The 19,476-nt window shown below is 30.6% G+C and overlaps 3 protein-coding genes across 3 annotated transcripts; 1 reads left to right on the forward strand and 2 right to left on the reverse strand.

Moving 5' to 3' along the window:
* The first annotated feature begins 2,283 nt into the window (after positions 1–2,283).
* Positions 2,284–8,400, forward strand: LOC112685912 (TIMELESS-interacting protein). The gene is made up of 2 exons (XM_025557962.1): positions 2,284–3,013; positions 7,984–8,400. Exons 1-2 carry the CDS (start codon positions 2,838–2,840, stop codon positions 8,372–8,374), a joined length of 567 nt encoding a protein of 188 aa, XP_025413747.1. The 5' UTR covers positions 2,284–2,837; the 3' UTR covers positions 8,375–8,400.
* A 1,420-nt stretch (positions 8,401–9,820) lies between these two features.
* LOC112685919 lies at positions 9,821–14,316 on the reverse strand. The gene has a single exon (XM_025557972.1). The coding sequence runs from the start codon at positions 14,217–14,219 to the stop codon at positions 13,647–13,649; it is 573 nt and encodes a 190-aa protein (XP_025413757.1). The 5' UTR covers positions 14,220–14,316; the 3' UTR covers positions 9,821–13,646.
* A 2,250-nt stretch (positions 14,317–16,566) lies between these two features.
* On the reverse strand, positions 16,567–18,628 carry LOC112685916 (U3 small nucleolar RNA-associated protein 18 homolog). Its single transcript, XM_025557965.1, is given in 10 exon segments — positions 16,567–16,671; positions 16,906–17,045; positions 17,120–17,140; positions 17,142–17,410; positions 17,556–17,724; positions 17,783–17,959; positions 17,961–17,981; positions 18,049–18,237; positions 18,316–18,445; positions 18,585–18,628. Coding segments are annotated over 10 exon segments (1,185 nt in total). The 3' UTR covers positions 16,567–16,646.
* Between the last annotated feature and the right edge of the window lie 848 nt (positions 18,629–19,476).

Genomic DNA, 19,476 nt, shown 5'->3' on the forward strand with positions numbered 1-19,476 from the left:
TTTTTTAAAGTACTACGGTACTGTACTTACAATCGATATGTGGTGTCAAACATATAAAAACCAATATATATATATTATATATAAAAAAAATCAAATAACAGAGGGCAAACCGCAGTGTATTTGAAATAATAATAATACCTGTAGAACCTTATGTGTCTTCTCAACTATAGTTAAAGGTTAAATATGTGTATTATTTATTATATTTAAAAGACGGACATAGAATTTAAAAAAATGTATAAATATGTATAAATATGCATATAAATCTTGATATTTCAATTACAGAATGAAATATATATTTATGATTAAAAAACATTAAAAGTGTGTTAAATACAACAATTTTTAAGTCTCATAAACGCTAGACAACTTGACATTTTTTGAAATATGGAATTATCAAAGTAAAAAAACATTCAAATACAGTATAGTCGGTTCAAAGAAAAAAAAACATAAGCCATAACATATTTTTTCATTAATAATTAATGAATATATATATGTATACAACGTAAGTCTGCACCCAAAATACTATAAAAATGGAGATGGTTCTTTTTTGATGTTGTCTGAAAAAAAAAATTCATACGTAAGTGATTACTTTATAATAGGTGTGTATTTATAAATGTTGGCGTTAGTTACGTTTCACACTCTAAACATTCATAGTGAAAAGCGCATCCAAGAAAGACCACGTGGAGGTCGCCAACGTCTTTCTCACATTCAGAGTACATAAAAGTACTCATCGTCAATAATTAAAAGTTATACAATGGTAATATATAAAAATATAAAATATAAATAATTTATGAAAGAGTGTGGAAGTTTTTTGTTATCAGATTATATATGTGCTTTTAAGACTAAAAAATATATGAAGATAATGTATAAAAATATGAAACATAACAAAATCAAAACAAATATTTTTATTATTATACAACATTCCAGTAAGATACGGTTTAAGTAAATAAACCATAAAAGACTATATTTTCTTACAACATTAGGAGAAAAGTGTATTAATAACCAAGCTCTTTGGTACAATAGTACTATACTCATGTTCGAGCATTTGTTAATCTATTACTCTGCAACCCACTATGAGCAAAGTAAACAATATAGTTCAAGATATTTTAAAATGACATTTATATCATAGTGGAATAAGAACGTTAAAAATTGTAATCCATACAATGTTTTCTTTATTTTATAGCTGTTTGTTTTGAATAGTATCATTAGCACCAATGACACGTTAAATTCAATTCCATTCCAATAAAAAAGTACAATGAAAACATACAACACCTTTCTCCCTATTTGGAATAATAAATCAAATTGAATGTATTTAACATATTTAAAAAACAAATTTATAATTATTTAACAAATATTAAAAACATATTTAAGCAATATATGGTATAAAAAAAATAATTTACCAAAAAGGTAAAACTTACTGGTTCTTCTTATTTTCATAATATCATAAAAGTTTTAATTTCCTTTCGTCCAAGTGTAACGGCTAATACCGTTGATTAAATATATATTGTATATACTGTGCTGATACTGTCAGACTCATATCACGATCGCCAATCGGTGACGTCACGAGTGAGCGAAACGTCTTGGCGGCGCGAGAGCAATAGGTACCAATCGTTCCGATTGGGCTGATGCTTAATGGTCAGACATTTTGAATTTTCATCCGGCCGCATCGGGAAAACGGTCAGTCGGAAAATCAAACGAACCGCTGAAATGGAAAGACGGAACAAAAGTCTACGGGAAACATTCAAGATCAAAAGCGAAAAGAGACGGCGGGATTTAATAAGAATTCCAACCAATCACGATCGAAGGAATTAATAGATTTCCAACTTTCTGAGAAAAATTCGTAACGTATTCTTATAGTCATAATTAATTTCATATGCGATAAGCTATTCACGAATATGGACTGTGATTTGTGAGTCGGATCAAGAGTCGAGTCTTGATTAGAAGAGTTGATCAGAGTAGTGGTAATTTGATTCAAACAAAGAGTTGAATGAAGAGTTGAGAGTCGACTCATTGATTCAACTCATTACACTGAACTGAGTTGAAAGTTTCAGTAAAGCAGAATGAGTTGGAATTCCCATCCCTATAATTTAGTCAGTCATCTTAAATTATTTTCCTTTGAGATTGGTGATTCCAGTACTCTTTTTAGCAACCACAGTGATGAACGCTGATTTGAACATGTGCACAGTATGATAAGTTTTCGATTGATAACAATGGCGTCAAACTATCGATGTTGTTTACTATCACGTTTCGATGTTTCCATATTTTCATTTAATTAACACTGTTTAGACTTTACCAAGTGTTTATCCATCAGTTTTCTGACCACACGATTGTCAAATTGATTTAGATTGATCGTTTATGGTCATTTTAATGTTTAAGAAATCGAATAGTTACATTTTTACCATTACAACAGATCCCAATGATCGTGATCCTTACGGCTCGTTCGATGTAGCCGTTATCTACTTGATATTTAGTAGCAACAATTATTATGATAAGCGCCATATTTATCATAAGTTTTGGACAAAACTTTCGCGCTCATTGTAGTTTTTCTTGGCACGCATTCCATTTTCTGTCGGCTATCAGTTATTTTTTTTTTTTTTTTGCCTCCACTTTGTCATGCCCGGACGTCCCGGTGATCGATCCGAAGAACAAGCCGATAATCAAAATCGTTCGCCCACTTTGACTGATCGCCTGAATAAATATTTGTTGTGCGCCTATTTGAACCGGTTGAACGAAGAGGATCGTGGTTGCTGCAGTGACGACCAAACAAACCGTCTATTGGAAGTCCGAGACGACGCAGAGAATCCAATCGTTACCCGATCGGAAGAAACGTTTTCTGATTGATGATGGAGGAGTTCTATGGTGACGATTTAGACAACATGGTGGAACGGCATCTGGACGAGGATAACGATGAAAATCCGGAACAAGAGGAGGAAAATAAGGAAGAAAATGATGAAAAGAGAATAGTCCCCGTAAAGATTCGTGTGAAGAAACCGCAACCAAAGCTAAATCCTGAAAGGTGAATATTATTTCTCTTTAAGCAATTGTTAGTAGGTGCAAAAATTTTAATGATTAAATTGCTTTTTCTTATTTATATTTTCTTGGTAATTATCTGGACGGTTAATTAAATCCAAAAGAACTATAACTTTATTAGGACAGTAATTAGGTAGGACCAACTATCAAGAGTATAACTCTTTCCAGCACAGGGCGGTAAATGTTAATAAGGTATCTTAAATAGATGGTAGCTTTTTGTTTTCATTTTTTTTTTCTTTAACAGTTAATATGTTCATATATATTTTTACTTTGTTTTATTGTGGGTAATACCTGGGGTACCTGGGTACCATTATATCCGGATAATACCCAATTTTGTAGGTAACCAATGTTTTTGGGTAGTGGGTACCCATTACCCAAAATGTCGGGTACCTGAAAGCTTATAATACACGTATATGGTCAAGCTAAGGTCTAGCTGCTAGGACGAAATTAGTATTGTATTATAATTATACAACTATAAAAATAAGAAATATTTCCTCTTTTAATTAAATAAAAACTTTGTTCAAATATAAAATGTTTAATACCATGTTAAAAGCTATTCTAAATCCTATATTAAAATCTTGTAGGTAACGGCTAAGTGGCTTTAATTATACCTTGTATGTATATAGCTACTCAGATAATAAGTACCTACTGGTAATCATATATATATATATATATGCGACAATATTACATTGTTATCAGACAGCTGGTCATCATCTTTTGTACACATTTTTAATATTACTGTAGCCTATTGGTGAAGTAACGAGTACACAAACCATAAGGCCGTGTTCTCACTAAAAGCAACTGTCGATGGTAATGCAACTTCGACGCGACGCGACATGTTTTTACCAGTAGCAACTGTAAAGCAACTCAACTGATTAAAAACTATTTTTAAGCATCTCGACATGTCAGTCTCTTTCCACCAGTTGCTCGTGGTTATTGTGTCATAGTTTATTTTAATAAGATAAAATATTATATTTTTTAATTATTTATTTAAAATGGCAAACGAACAAAAAAAAAATGTGACTTTTATACAACTTATAGAAAGTCTTATATGTCTTTATGAAATAAAATCATATAATTATACCCGACAAGATATAAAAGGAAGTGGAATGAAATTTCAATTAAAAAAATAATTCTAGTAAATTATTGATGTCCTTTTTATTACGATATAATAACTAATTTATCTATTACATACGAGTATTCGATGTATTCGACATACTTATAATATTAAATACATCATATAATACTTAAATAAATCAAATTAAAATAATAATAATTAATATGCAATTGGTAGGTATAAGTTAAAGGTAAATTAAGTTTATTTTTAGTTTTTTTTATGATAACGTAAGGGTAACTCAACTGAAATTACAGTCGCATTGCTATTGTATTGCCGTTGACATTTTCTTTTGGTGAGAACACGGCCTAATGGGTAGGGCACGGATATTGTTGCATTTGCAACTTTTCTTCTACCTTTCCAATTTATTGCTAAGTAAGTTTTAAATACGTTTTATGTAAGTACGAATTCAAATATAAAAGTTTTAAGTGCAATTTTTTGCAATTTGTGGAATTTTAGTGCAATTTTGTTGAATTTACTCATTTATAGAACTATTTTAGTTGTAATCGAAACTCGACAATTGTTTAAATACAATTATACTTTAATATCTTCAGCTATAAAATTTAATAAGTAGTATAATATTTAGTAATAATGGTATCTTATCTTTATTTCGATAATATTAAGTCAGTTGGTATTCAATACAATACAAAAATAATTTGTGAAATGTGACTAAGTTTGACAGTTATAATCGGTTCTTCAGTCACACCGTGAATTTTAAGCTATCGTGTTCTGTTATTTTTCTGTAAATATGCCGAAAATTAAGCCAACAATTTCCACTGTTTTAAAAAAATACGTATTAGAATATGGCGAGAATGTGTTTTCATGTGATGAATCCGTACTTTTCTGTAAATTGTGCGAAACAAAAGTAAATGCTGAACGGAGGTACACACTATATTGAAATTGCAAAGCTTCGACGGTCGGTTAATTGACAAAATACCATCAAAACGTCTATATCACAACTTCAGGCAACAACATTTACAAAAAAAATCATTATTTTCTAAAGACTTGGGTAAGACCATATTATCTGCCAATATTACGTTGCATAAAATCAATAACCCAGAATTTTCTTTATTTTTGGAAACGTATACGAAGAGACATTCCAAATGAATCTACGTTACCCAAAAATTACGTAAATGAAGTGTACTCCGATACTTTAAATAAAATAGGAGACAATATAAAGGGAAATAAAAGTTGGGTCTCCAATTAATAATTTATTAATTATTATCATAAAATGTAAAAAATATTTTTTCGGTAGAATTAAAATAAAACGTCTATAAATTGTAACGAAACGTTGTTATTTTTTAGTGCAATTTTTAATATTTTAAATGGAATTTTTTGGTATTTTTTAGTGCAATACTGCAATTAATTTTACTAGTTTTTTACTACTACAACATCCGTGCCCTACTAATGGGTATCCGAACATTTTGTAATACCCGTAGAAAAAAGATACCCGGGTACTATGGTATTAAGAACACTAATATATATATATTGTATATTCCCAAAAATATTTTTATTTCTTCCACAAAAGTAGGCTTATACAGTTTTTGAGCTGAGAAACATTCATGAGTAAATAAAGTAAGTTATTTTTAAAAACATTTAATTCAAATTTTATTATTATTTATTTTTGAAGATATGATGATGTATCAAGGTAATCCTTAAGTACGGTTGTCACCCCAATACAGGTTAAAATAAAACTTAGATCTTATGATTTTCTTTGACGGACAATGACTGTCAATAAGGCACTCTTGGCCATAGAAGCAAGATGTTTGAACATACAACAAACGATTTATAATAATTAATTGGTTTATTTTTAAGAAATATTAAAATTAAATTTATTATGTATATGTATAATATAATAATATAACTACTAACCTACCGATTGATAAGATTTTTTCATAGACCAGCCTTGCCTATATTACTAACATTACGTGTCATGAGCCGTGATAGAGGGCGCGATTGAGTGATAAATTAAGTGACCGATGCACGCACGTCGCGTAGTAGCGGAATGAACGTTAAAAAGTAACCATGTGGTCGGACGACGGCACGGTCCAACCGTTCGGCTCGCTATCAAGGGTACCAACGGTTGGACAGTATCTGCTTCATGCTCTAAATAATTTAAAAGGAGTGATTTTCTTTGTAAGAACTTGATTGAAAATAACTAACAAAAGTAGCAGTAATAAGTTGCAAACGTACTAATACATATCGATGGCTAAGAGGCTAAAAGTTGTAGCTCCATTTTTTCTCAAAATCATTTTATAAGTCTATTGTGTAAATCTGGATCGTATTTTCCATTAGGTAGAATATTATAAGTGAAATATTACTGTAAACATGGTTTTTTGATACTATAATTTTATATATTACTAGCTGAATTACCCGTCGTTGCCGGGTTTAAGTATATAAATGTATGTAACCTTCTTAGCGCACGTCTACATCATAATAGCTATCTGTATGCCAAATTTCAGCCAGATCCGTCCAATGGTTTGAGCTGTGCGTTGATAGCAGTCAATCAGCTTTTATATTTACAGATAATTCATTTTCAGTAGCGCAGTTATCGACCTGGTCAAAAAATATTAAACCGATTTCAACCCTTTAAATTCAAAATTTCGAAAAATCCTTTCTTAGCGCACGTCTACATCATAATAGCTATCTGTATGCCAAATTTCAGCCAGATCCGTCCAATGGTTTGAGCTGTGCGTTGATAGCAGTCAATCAGCTTACTGTTTTATATATACAGAAGAGATATATTCTAGCTCCAGTTACAAATTAAGTAATAACATCAGTGTTGCCAGACGTACGGACGCGTTCGGGGACATATGGTAATTCTATAATGTGTACAGTATGTGGGAGGATGAATAAAAACGATGATGCAAGATACGATAATTTGAATTGTTTCCAATTACTACCTATAAAAAAAAAGTAAAAAAAATAAAAACCATTTAAAAATTTTGCTAGTTTTATATTAAAAGTACTAAGCTTATCTCACTCTTCACTTGATAGCGAGAGGGTGTTTTCATAAATTAATTTAATAAAAACCAAAGTTAAAAATAAACTAAGTACTGAAACAGTTAACAGTTTGGTCTTAGCAAGTGAACACATGAACCAAAGAACTAGTTGAGTAAAATTTGAACCAACTAGAGCAATAAGCTCAATGACTAAAAGTATTTATGAAAAACAAAAAATTACCAAAGAAACAGACATTCAAGGTAATTTGGACAATTTACAAAAATAAATATTGGAAAATTTTTATGAACTAATGTTATTATATAAATGTTTTTGTTTCTTGGTGAAAAAAATATAGGTGAGTACAGTAATTACACATCCGATACGGACATTTTAATCATATTTCTATTATTATTCCTTATCATATTACCGCAGTTATTATAGATCTGGCAACACTAATTCATATCCACTTAAATTCTTTATCAGTTATCAAAATATTGGAGTGGGCTGTGTTACCCGATAGGTAGCAATACCTGCATCTCCCTTAAGCAAAGGTTTTGTCTTATTCTGACTTTTTTTGGTAAGTTTGGTTTAATTTGTGTTCATAGTACATGGACAGAATTACTGTTACTCAAATTTATTATGTATTAAAATGAATGCTTCCATTTCAATCACAAGTATTAATGTAAAAAATCCAATGGAGGTATATTTATTAAATTTAAAAATATCCTATTTATATTACGTTTTCAATTATCAGAAAAGTTAAGAAAATTAAAAAAGTTCCAACAAAAAAATTGGGAAAACATTTCAAATTTATTATTTTTCTATGTCAAACCTTCAATATTAATTAATTAATATGATAAAATAATTTTTGAATTTGTATTGTTTATTATTGTTTTCAGATTGAAAGGCCCCCGTGGTTTATCAGTGCTTCCTACGTGGTTTGAGGGTATTCAGTTGAAAGGTAAAGGATATGAATCTGAAGATCTTAACGTTGTCATGAATCGCCTTGAACAATGGACACATAGACTGTTTCCCAGGTATACATTTGATGACACTATTGATAAGTTGGAGAAATTAGGCAAGAAAAATGAAATGAAGGTGATATTGAAGCGAATTAGATTGGATTTGGATGATGGTGATTTTGTAACACAATCAGAGGACTATAATGAAGCTGAATTACCTCCTCCTAAGGAAGATATATTTGATCGAATTGCCAACACTCCAGATATATTTCCCGTAACATCAACTCCAACTGTTGATCATACTTTAAGTAACTATGTATATAAATAAAATATTCTGAATGTGTATGTTTATTATTCATAATAATTTTTGATAATTACTTGATATCACTAGAAAATAATTTAATGTCATATGTTTTCAATTTTGATCTACGAATAGACAAACATTTGAAATGTTAAACAAACAATAACCATCTCATTAAATTATAAAATTTCAATTTAAACTTAAAAAAATTGTCTTTATTTTATTAAAAAGAATTATAACCGTCTTAAACAATAAATCTGTTAATATGACAAACATATATGAGAATTTCATTGTAAATGCCAATTGGACAATATTATTTACTGTTTCATACAATTTTGGTTTCTACAGTATACTATTTTGCCCAATGCAATTCTATTTGTACGTGTAAAAACTTTACTTTTATTATTTATATTTTATTTAAGAGGGAAAAACATAAATATCTGAAAATTAAAATATTAAAAAATAAAAATTTATTATTTCTTAATTGATAAATCATACAAAATAAAATGTTCTAAAATTAGAAAGAACATGAAATCAATTTGATAAAAATTTTAATAATGAATATAAAGATACGAAATTATTTAAATTAATACGAATTATTAACAGCAGGATTAGCATTAAGAGACGCATTTAGTTCCTGTTCTTGACGAACTTTAATCTTAGCTTGTCTCCTTTCCTCAGCCAACATACGGTTCCGTCATTCTTTGTCTCTGTTCTTCAGTTAATCCAGTATGACTTGTGTGACCAGATGTCCCCCATTAGAGGAAATTGTCCTGTTTTTCAGAGGTGCGTCCCGCATTTAGTTAGTTAGTTTTTGTTTAAAAAATACTGTTTAACATTTAGTGACATCAACTAAATTACAAATTATATTTTTCAACTGTTTTATTAAATATTACTTACCTCAAAAATGTTATTCGTGTTATGATATTTATAAATTATAAAAAATAAATAATATTTTTAAATGTTTGTAAATTAAATGAAGTACAAGAAATTAAATTTGACATGGACAATAATAAAAATAACACGATGAAATCAATATTATCAACAGTAACATAAATTATATTTTAAGAATATTTCAATATTATAATGTAAACATAATAAATATTTTATCTACCTCCTGTACTAACTAAAGTTATAGAAAATTAAGCATTAAGACATTTTCATATGGGATAATACGAATGAGATTCTTTGTTTAAGTCTTTTTTGTTTCTTTTTAAACATATAGATTCAGAAGCAGAACGTTTTCTCTTTCCAATCCATGATTCAACAAAGAGCTTAGGATTAAAATTATCTAAAGGTGGTCCAACACAATGAATAAATATTAGTGAAGAAATATGATTAGACGTTAATATATTTCTTATAGGAGACACAATTAAATTCATCAAACTTAACGTACGCTCACATTCTGATGATGAAATTGCTATTGAATTAATTATAGTTTTTTTTTTTTTTTTTTAAATTAAATGGCATTTATTGAAAATTTACAATCTGTACATTATATACAATAAGTAAATATGATATAAGAATAATATAAAATGACTTTGAGTGACATGAAGGAAGACTCGCAGTCGAGTCACCTTTTACAAAGAATTAATAGAAAAAAAAAGAAAACAAAAATTTTTATGACTTATATAAATGTATTTTAAAGGATAAGCAGATCTCTGCACCAGTTGCGTTGGAGACGTCTTGCGGGGTTGTCTGGAAGTGTGTTTGAGGCCAGTTGAGAGATGAGGTGGTTGTGGTTCATGAGGAGTTTCTCATGAAATCTATTATAGAAAATGGTGGCTGTGTCGTGGACGGTTTTGATTTGGAGGTCATCGTGGAGTAATTTGTTCGTTACGTACCAAGGAGCTTTGGCAATGATACGCAGAAAAATTGATTGGAATGCTTGGATCGTTTTTGCATTTGATTTTTTGGTTGGGCCCCATAGTATAATGCCATCGGTCCATAGGGGTCGGAGAAGTCATTTGTATATAAGGATTTTGTTTTGAATGTTGATGTTTGATCTTAGTTAGGGTCTAAGTAGGTGAAGTCTACTATTTAATTGTTTTCGTTTGTCCTTGAGATGAGGACCCCATGTAAGTTTTCTGTCGAATGTGAGACCGAGATATTTGACACTCGTGCAATGAAGAATAGTGCAATTATTCATGATGATCGGCGGACAGTCATGTGGTCGTAAGGAAAAGGTTATATGCGAAGACTTGGTTTGGTTGATTATAATTCCCTATTTATTGAACCAAGGCATAAGGATGTTTAGGTGTGTTTGGATTTGATGGCTGGCAAGGATAGGGTCAACACTTGAGGCAAGTATGGCTGTCATCAGCGTAAGTTCCAATGAGAGTGAACTGACTAACTAGGATATCAACAGTGTAAAAAATGTAGAGAAATGAGGCGATGTCGCTGCCTTGCGGAACGCCAGCTTGAACTTCATGATGAGTTGATAGTCTGGTGTTTGTTCTGACTCTGAACGATCTGTTTTCGAGGTATGACTTTAAGAGTAGATTGTAGGGGACTGGGAATATTTTTTTAAGTTTAAACAATAGTTCACGGTGCCAAACGGTATCAAAAGCCTTCGCAACGTCTAGAAAAACTCCTGAACAGTATTTTTTTGATTCGAGTGCCGAGGGAAAAAAATCTGTTACGCGGTGAAGTTGATGGGTGGTGGAGTGTTTAGAACGGAAGCCAAACTGAATGTCAGGCAGAATATTTTCATTTTGAACTATTGGCATAAGCCTTTTTAGTATTATTTTTTCAAACATTTTACCAAATGCCATCAGGAGACTGATTGGTCTGTATGAGGAAGGGCTGCTAGAAGATTTTCCAGGCTTCAATATTGCTATGATGATTGAATTCTTCCAAGTAGGGAGGAAATAAGATAGACGAAGTGGGGCATTGAATATATAAGTCAGTCAAATAATTGATTTAGAAGGGAGGTTTTTGATGATTTTATTTGAGATTTTATCGTGTCCGGGTGACTTGTTGTTTTTCAGGTTTTTGATAATGTTGGAGACTTAAGCAGGAGTTGTGTGTTTGGCTGGTAGGGCCATTGGTAATGGAGAGATGAGGTATGTTTAAACTAAGTCAATGTGATTTTGACTAGGAAGAGAAGAGTGTGGTTTGAATGAGTCAACGAGGTGAGAAGCTAATAGATCGGCTTTATCTTGATCGTCGACTGCTAATGAGTTGTCATCTCGGAGTAGTGATGGAAGTGTTTCCTTATGTTGTAGAAGAGATTTGATTTTTTTCCAGAGTGTGCCATTGTTTGGAAAAAGAGAAGCAAGGTGAGATTTATAAAGTTCTTTTTTGTGAGTCTTGAGGACAGATTTAAGTTCATTTGATAGTGAGTTATAATTATGCCTGTCCTCAGGGTAGTGGGAATGTTGCCAGGGATTGCGGGCTCTGCGTTTTTCAGTTATAAGTTGTCTGATTTCCGGTGTGATAAGATGGTCAGACTTCGATCCGTGTAATGGAGAGTAAGCATTTTTTTGCATTGAAAATAGTTTCTGTAAAAGTGCTTATGGCAATGTCAATGTCTGCGTGGGATTTTAGCTTGATGTTGAGATTAGTGTTGCAAGTCATAATGGTACGAAACCCTTAGCCAGATTATTTTGGAAGAATTATTATTGTTGTACGATGAAATTGGGGAATTTATTTGAATCAATATTGGAGTGTGGTCCGATGCTGGATCGTTTAGGTTGGTTAGCTTTGTCTGAAGATGATTAGGGAGGTAAGAGATGAAGAAGTCGAGAAAATCAGGGTTGCGGTGTTGGTGAGAAGGCCAGTAGGTTGGTGCGCGTAGTGCAAGAACTTTGGCGTTTTTGGTTATGATGAGATTCTGTAGAGAGCGGCCTCGAGTGTTGATTGTTGAGCAGCCCCAACAATGGTGTTTAGCGTTAAAATTGGCTCCAAGTAGGAATGAATGATTAATCTCGGTTAGATATAATAAGATTTCATTATCAGGGAATTTTCGGCCTTGGGGGAGATAAGCAGATGCAATGGAAACCGGAATAGAGTTAATAATCAGAGAAATGTCAATTACTTGCATATCGAGTGATGTACATGGTAGAGAAGAAGTGTGCGCTATTTTATTAGAGATGATTAACGCTGCCCCACCATGAGCGGTGCCGTCTGGGTGGTTTGCTCTCATTATATTTTTAGGGTCGATTTATTTGTAAGATGTGTTTCTGAAATTATGGCTATGTCGACTTGATTTTCAGTTAATGATAAATGTAGTTCGTTTATATTGTTTAGTATGGCTGGTTCAGTGCGGTCTTTTTGACATTGAGTTGATTCGTGGTTGTTACCACACCGGACACATCTTGGGTTATGAAAACAATAACTGCGAGTGTGGCCGTAAGACTGGCATTAGGGGATTTCTTTTTTGATATGGGGAGTCTCGACTTTGACTTTGAAGTAATAGGGAAGTGTTACTTTAAAGATGTCTTGATTTGACTCGGATTGTTCTAGGTCGACTAAGAATTGGGGCAACGGAGTTTTTGTGGATTTATCGAGTATGTTTGTTATATTTTTAACTTGAATCCCAAGTTCCGATAGTTCCTTGGAGATATGGTTTTTTTCGGTAGAAGGATAAAGATTACGGTTAACGATTCTGAACGGTTTGTTTTCTTTCGATTGATAAGAGTGGAAGGAGACAGCTTCCTCTTTAAGAAATTTGATTATTGATCTGTAGGAATCGGAGCTAAATGTTTATATTTTAACACCTTTTGTGGTTCTTTTGCAAACAAAACTGGAGGTGTCGGTCAATTCCTTAAGATTGAGACATAAGGTATTGAAATTTAAGTTCGCTTCAACGAAGATAGGGGGTGAAAGATTTATTTTGATAGTATTCGTATCATTATTGATTTCGGTGGGCTGTTCAGATGAGATTTCCATATGTTGAGGATCATTTTCATTTTCATTTGTCTTTGTAGACGACGAGAGCGGTGCGTAGCGGTTTTTGGATGCAAAAAAAATATTAGAGTTTGTTTTTTTTTTTTAGTGGGAGGGGAATTTTGTTGTGGTGATCGGTTGCGGTTGTTGTGTACTATTTGTTAATTAGGTTCATTGTTGGTGCATACCGACGGTGATTTATCGTCGGACTGTGAAGGTGTATGGACTTTGGAGATAATTAACAGAGATAATTTCGGACTCATTAGAAATAGATTTGATAAGCAAGCAAGTGACCTTGGCAGGCATTGGCTGCGTGCGGCGGCGGCCGTTATCTAGTGCGATGTCGTGATAATTAAATTTGGACGTTGTGTGATATAGGAAAAGTAATAATCATAATACCTGCAGGCTGCTATGGGAGACTCGTCTTTACGCTATCGAAGCTAAAAATACGGGAGCGATACGGAAAACATACGTTTTGCTCTGACGGGAGTCGAACACGAACTGAATTAATTATAGTTAAAAGTGGTTTTATGTCACTGTTTAGTATTTTGTTTTCTTTGTATTCACGAAAACCCCGAACAGCTAAAACTTGGTCAATTTGAAACAATTGTGACAAGCGACAAATATTTGTATCTCCATATTGAATGTCCATATTGTCAGACCAATTTTCTGGTGAAAACACTTCAAAGTCTTCAATTAAGTTTTTAAAATTTATTTGAAATTCATTATAAATTTCACATGACGAAACATTGCTAGCTTGAATGGTCATGAGTCTTTCTTTCATATAATTACTTAAGCTAATGAAAAATTGTGCTATTTGTATTTTTACTATTGACGATTTAGAATAGAGTGGTATTGCTTTAAATTTGTTTATTTCATAAGCAGATATTACCTCTTGACTTTTGGGACCGGGAATATTCGCCATCGATTCTAGAACTCTAATTGAATATTGAATAGTTCTATGAGCAACAGGTAATGTCATATCTTTTTTTTGTAATTGTTTGGATAAATCAGATAGTTCTATTAATGAATCATATAATATACCAAGATTATACACAAATTTTTCTGAAGTAAGAATATTTTTTAATTCTTCATATTAAGCTCTTTCTCTAGAATTTCTGCGAGTGTCGGTGTATTACTTTATTTATTTATTAATTAATCATTTATTAATTACAACTAATACATATTAAAAAATACCATTAAATATACAGTTACTAGGTACTCTATATATAAATTAACCTTAAAAAATACATTAGTATATAATATCAGTTATCACTTATCAGTATTAACATTACATCTTCCCTTTTTTTTCTATTTCTTATAATTTAAGTATACAATTCAATTCGATAACATAATAGAAATATAACATAACAAATTACAAAATATCCTATAAAAACATAAAACAAGTTGTACAATATTAGGTTAATTACTATACATCAAATCTTAACTAGTTATATTGATAACAAACATGATTTTTATCCTTATATAATTAATAACATTTAAAAAATAATAATACATTTTTTTTTTTCACTACATTTTAAAATCCTTATACCTTCCTGGTATCCTTTTAGAGCGATTACTAACTTCTTTATCTATAACATTTTTTTCTGCATTTATGCTCTGTACTTCTGGTGTTTTATGTAATAGTCTCCTATTTCTCCACAATTCTCTCCCATCATCCAATTTTACTATGTATGATCTTCTGTCTTTACCTTATTTTTTATAACTCCTGGTTTCCACTGTTTCCCTTTTCTTTCTTTTTGCAGGTAAACCTTATCTCCTTCTTTTAACTCTTTTAATTCTTTAGTGCTTTTATCATAATACTGTTTTTGTTTAATTTGTAATTCTATCAATTTTTCTCAGACTCCAACATATTTCACTTTTTCCTCTTCTATAGGTAACAATCCCTTAATTTTCCTACCCATTAATATTTCTGCTGGAGATTCTAAATCTTTACTTATAGGTGTATTTCTATACTCAAGTAATATATATATCTTTGTTATCCTCATCACCTTTGATCAACATTTTTTTTTTACTGTTTGAATATGTCTTTCTACCATTCCATTTGATTGTGCATTTGTAGGACTTGACACTATGTGTTCTATATGCCATTCTTTTAAAAAATGTTGAAACTCTTCTGATGTAAACTGAGTACCCCCATCGGATCTAATAATTTCAGGGATACCATGCCTAGAAAAATTACTTTTAATGGCATTAATAGTGTTTAGACTAGTTAACTTAGGTATCATTACAAATTCTACGAATTTAGAGAAATAATCCACTAACATAACATAGTTTTTTCCTTGAAAATAGAACAGATCTGTTCCTACCACCTGCCATGGTTTCTCTGGTACATCAGAACACTCAAGTGGCTCTTTTGTGTTAGTTTTTCTATATTTTAAACAAATTTGACACCTATTTACCACTTCTTCTATGTCTTTATTCATTCCAACTCAATATAAACAAGTTCTTGCTCTATATCTACACTTCTCAATTCCCATGTAATTAAAATGAATCTTTTCTAACATTTCTTTTTTCAAAACTATTTGGTACAATTATCCTATTAGATTTATATAGCACACCTTCATGTACTGTTATTAATTCTTTAGAATCCCAATACTTTTTAATTTCTTCATTCAATTGTTCTCTTCTTTCTGGCCAGCCTTCAATAACATAATTTTTTAATGTGTTCAGTTCTTTATCAGATTCTGTAGCCAGTTTAAATTCTTCACGTTTACTTTCACTTATTAGTGAATATTTATTTACTTCCTCTATTGTTATTTCAACTTCTCTTTTCTCCCAATCATCAAATATACTGTCACCATTAGACTTTATTCTACTTAATGTATCAACTATCAATAGTTCTTTACCAGGTTTGTATTTTACAATTAATTCATATTGTTGTAATTTTATTAAAATGCTTTGTAACCTCAACGGGCACAATGCTAGGGGTTTTTTAAATATAAACTATAAAGGGCGATGATCAGTTTCTACATATACTTTTCTACCATAGATATATTGATGAAATCTACGACACCCAAATGCAATCCTTAGAGCTTCCTTCTCAATTTGAGCATATTTTTTCTGTGTATCAGTTAGTGACTTTGATGCATAAATAATAGATAAATTATTTTGTAATAGTACAGCACCTAACCCATCCTTTGATGCATCTACAGATAATATTAAGGGTAGCTTACAATCATAATACTGTAAAACAGGCTCACTACTTAACATTTCTTTTATTTTATCTAAAGTGTCACTTAACCATCAATATTGTTTTATTAATTTTTTTTTTTTTTACATAATTGTATTATGCATAGAAACAAACGTTAAAAAGTAACTGTGATCATTTTATTATATTAAATAACCGATGAAATTTTTTTTTTATAATTGCTTAAACTAGGTAATTTTAGTAGTTTTGGAAATGTGTCAACCTGTAACAGAAATAAATGTGTTCAGTCAGTATCAAATTGATATGAATTATTTAATTTTTATTCTTAGATGGTAAGACTAATGTTATAAAATAACAATTTATATTAAGTAATTAATATGATTTTCATTCTATAATATTATAATGATAATTAAAATCATATAAATACTGGAATTTTTAGTTTTCTAGGATATCATAATATGTATTACAAGCACACATTTGTAATAACTTAAATTACCTGTACAAAAGAGCTTCAGCTTTATTATTGGATAATCCTAGATATCCACCATTTGGAGAGAAATCTATACAATTCACTTTTCCAACATTATCAGATGTTGTAGGAAAATTAGAGAATACTGTTTTGGATGGCACATGTAACTAGAAAAAAAAAAAGTTTGAATTCATATAGAATTGAATTGTAATATATTCATAGGAAAGCTGTAAGTATTTACCAATTTAACAGCATCATTTTTTCTGGTTAGAAGCCATTGCTAGAATATCTGAACTTTTGTTGAAGCTTAATTTTGTAACTGTTGTCACTAAGTTCAAGATGGTTTTCTCAGGTTTTGGATTTACATCACACGGTAATTTATATAAGTTGACTACACCTGACGATGAACCAGCTGCCAGATACTGATCATCACCTGATACAGCTAAACTAGAGCCTTGGAGACAGCCATCGTCCATAAACTTTTTTATACACAGTCGACTGTTCATATCCCATTCATAAATTTCACCATTTTCTAGAATACAAAAATACATTTTTTTACTGACAAATCATGATATACTTTGTAGGTATGGTTAAGAATATTCTCTATCAAAGATCATTTTCTTGCATATAATAATTCGTAAAGTTAAGTATAAAACAAACAACATATAAAATATTACCTCCAAAGGAATACATTCTCTTTCCATCACTATTAAATGTTAGAGCATTAACTGTGCCATTCATCTTTAATGTAGTAATCCATTCTTTGCTTTTAGCAGTAAACAGATGAATTTCTCCATACTTGCCGCTAGAAGCTATTAGTTTTCCATCAGGCGACATGCAAAAATTCTACCAAAATTCAATTAGATAAAAAATCCAAAGTGACAAAAGAAAACTATGAACTTACATCCATTTTAGTTTGTCCAATACTATGGTGAACAGGAATGAACATTGATTTCCCTTCCAATAAATCGTAACAATAAAAATTTCTTTGAGTCCTTGAACCCGCAATAAACTGTTTACCATCAACAGTAAAATGAGCACAATCAATAGCAAACTTTTGGAACTTAATAGATTGTAGTTTTTTCATTGTTAAATCCGTCAACCTGTAAGTATTTTTAAATTACACTAATTAAATGTTATATAGATTTTAATTTGTGTATAAATTTATACTTGAACTATTGAAGCTCTTCCTGAGATTCCAGCAATTAACGCCAAACTTGATGTAGGGTGGAATTCTACAGTTTTAACAATTTTACCACATGTCGACGTGGACAAATTTAAATTGTGTAATTTTTTTATACCAATCAAACCTTTAGCCAAGTTGACACCTTTTTTTGTTCGAGCCAAATTTCCACTGTACTGGAATAATTTCAAACAAAATACATGTGTTCATGTTAAAATACAATAATTTAGAAAGTATTTTTTATTAATATATACTTTTAGTAAATCTAAGTCTTCGTCATTATTGGATAATACTTTTTCAGAATCTTTTGCAGTAATTTTAGCCCATTTTGGTTTACCAACAATTCCAACATATTTCTGATGCAAGAGCTTTTTATATTGTTTGCTAGATAATCAAATCATAATTGAAAAAAAAAACATTTGAAAGTTATACATGTTATCAATAAATAATGTTCAAAATAACAGCTCATAATGATCACAGAGTATTTTCTTTTAAAAATATATTTGGTATTTATCTTTCATACCTTGAATCTGTTTCATCATCTTCATCCCGCCATGCTCGTTTCATAGTAGCTTGTAGCGTCACAGAATTTTTCCAACTATTATTATTATTCTACAAGCAGGCTGTGAATACTTGTGAATAGCAATTATTAAATAATATCTGTCCCCTGACTCCCATAAGTGGCTGGTAAACTTCTCCCGATTTTGATAACAACGAGTTATCACCAAAATTGAATTTCGAGAGATCGGTTGTGCCAGCCTTAGAAAAATAAATTTCTTGTATTATGATTAAAGAGCGGATTTAATTGATATTGCAACTTTTTATTGATACCCAATAAATCGAATCTGATCAAATATGTTTACGACTCAGATTAATTACAGTCTTCCTATTGAATTTAATAATGCAATTTTTTGCAATTTTCTACGATTTTGCAATTATTGCAATTTTTATATACTTTACGTGATAAAATATACAAATTATTATTTCCAAAGTGATTTTACAAAAAAAAATATAACTACGATGTAAATTTTTACATGTAGTTAAATATAGTTTAGGATTTTTATTATATTTTTCTGAGTTATCCATAAAACTCACAAGTTTAGAAGAATCAAATAGTCAATTACTTAATAGTTTAAACATATTAGTATAAATACTACATAAATAAATAAATAAATACTAAACAAATACTAACTAAATAAAAATATTTCTATAAATATTCCCGGTCCCAATGGAAAAATAGTTAAAGATAAATTAAAATATATCTTAGAAAAAATGAAGGGTATAAAGCTATTAAAACTTACTCTGAGATTATGACAGGAAATTAAAATGTTTATTTAGATATTATTTAATATTTTTATAAACCCAATTTTTTAAACTATTTCAAATATGCATTGATAACAAGTGTCGACGTTGAA

This window comes from Sipha flava, unplaced genomic scaffold, assembly GCF_003268045.1.
Source record: "Sipha flava isolate LNK unplaced genomic scaffold, YSA_version1 298_pilon_pilon, whole genome shotgun sequence".
Taxonomy (NCBI): domain Eukaryota; kingdom Metazoa; phylum Arthropoda; class Insecta; order Hemiptera; family Aphididae; genus Sipha; species Sipha flava.

Bases quoted from the DNA above. Each gene is read 5' to 3' on its own strand.
- LOC112685912 (XM_025557962.1), top strand. From the start codon at position 2,838: ATGATGGAGGAGTTCTATGGTGACGATTTAGACAACATGGTGGAACGG. The intron at 3,014-7,983 runs GTGAATATTATT...TATTGTTTTCAG, and splicing joins CCAAAGCTAAATCCTGAAAG to ATTGAAAGGCCCCCGTGGTT.
- LOC112685919 (XM_025557972.1), bottom strand. From the start codon at position 14,219: ATGACATTACCTGTTGCTCATAGAACTATTCAATATTCAATTAGAGTT.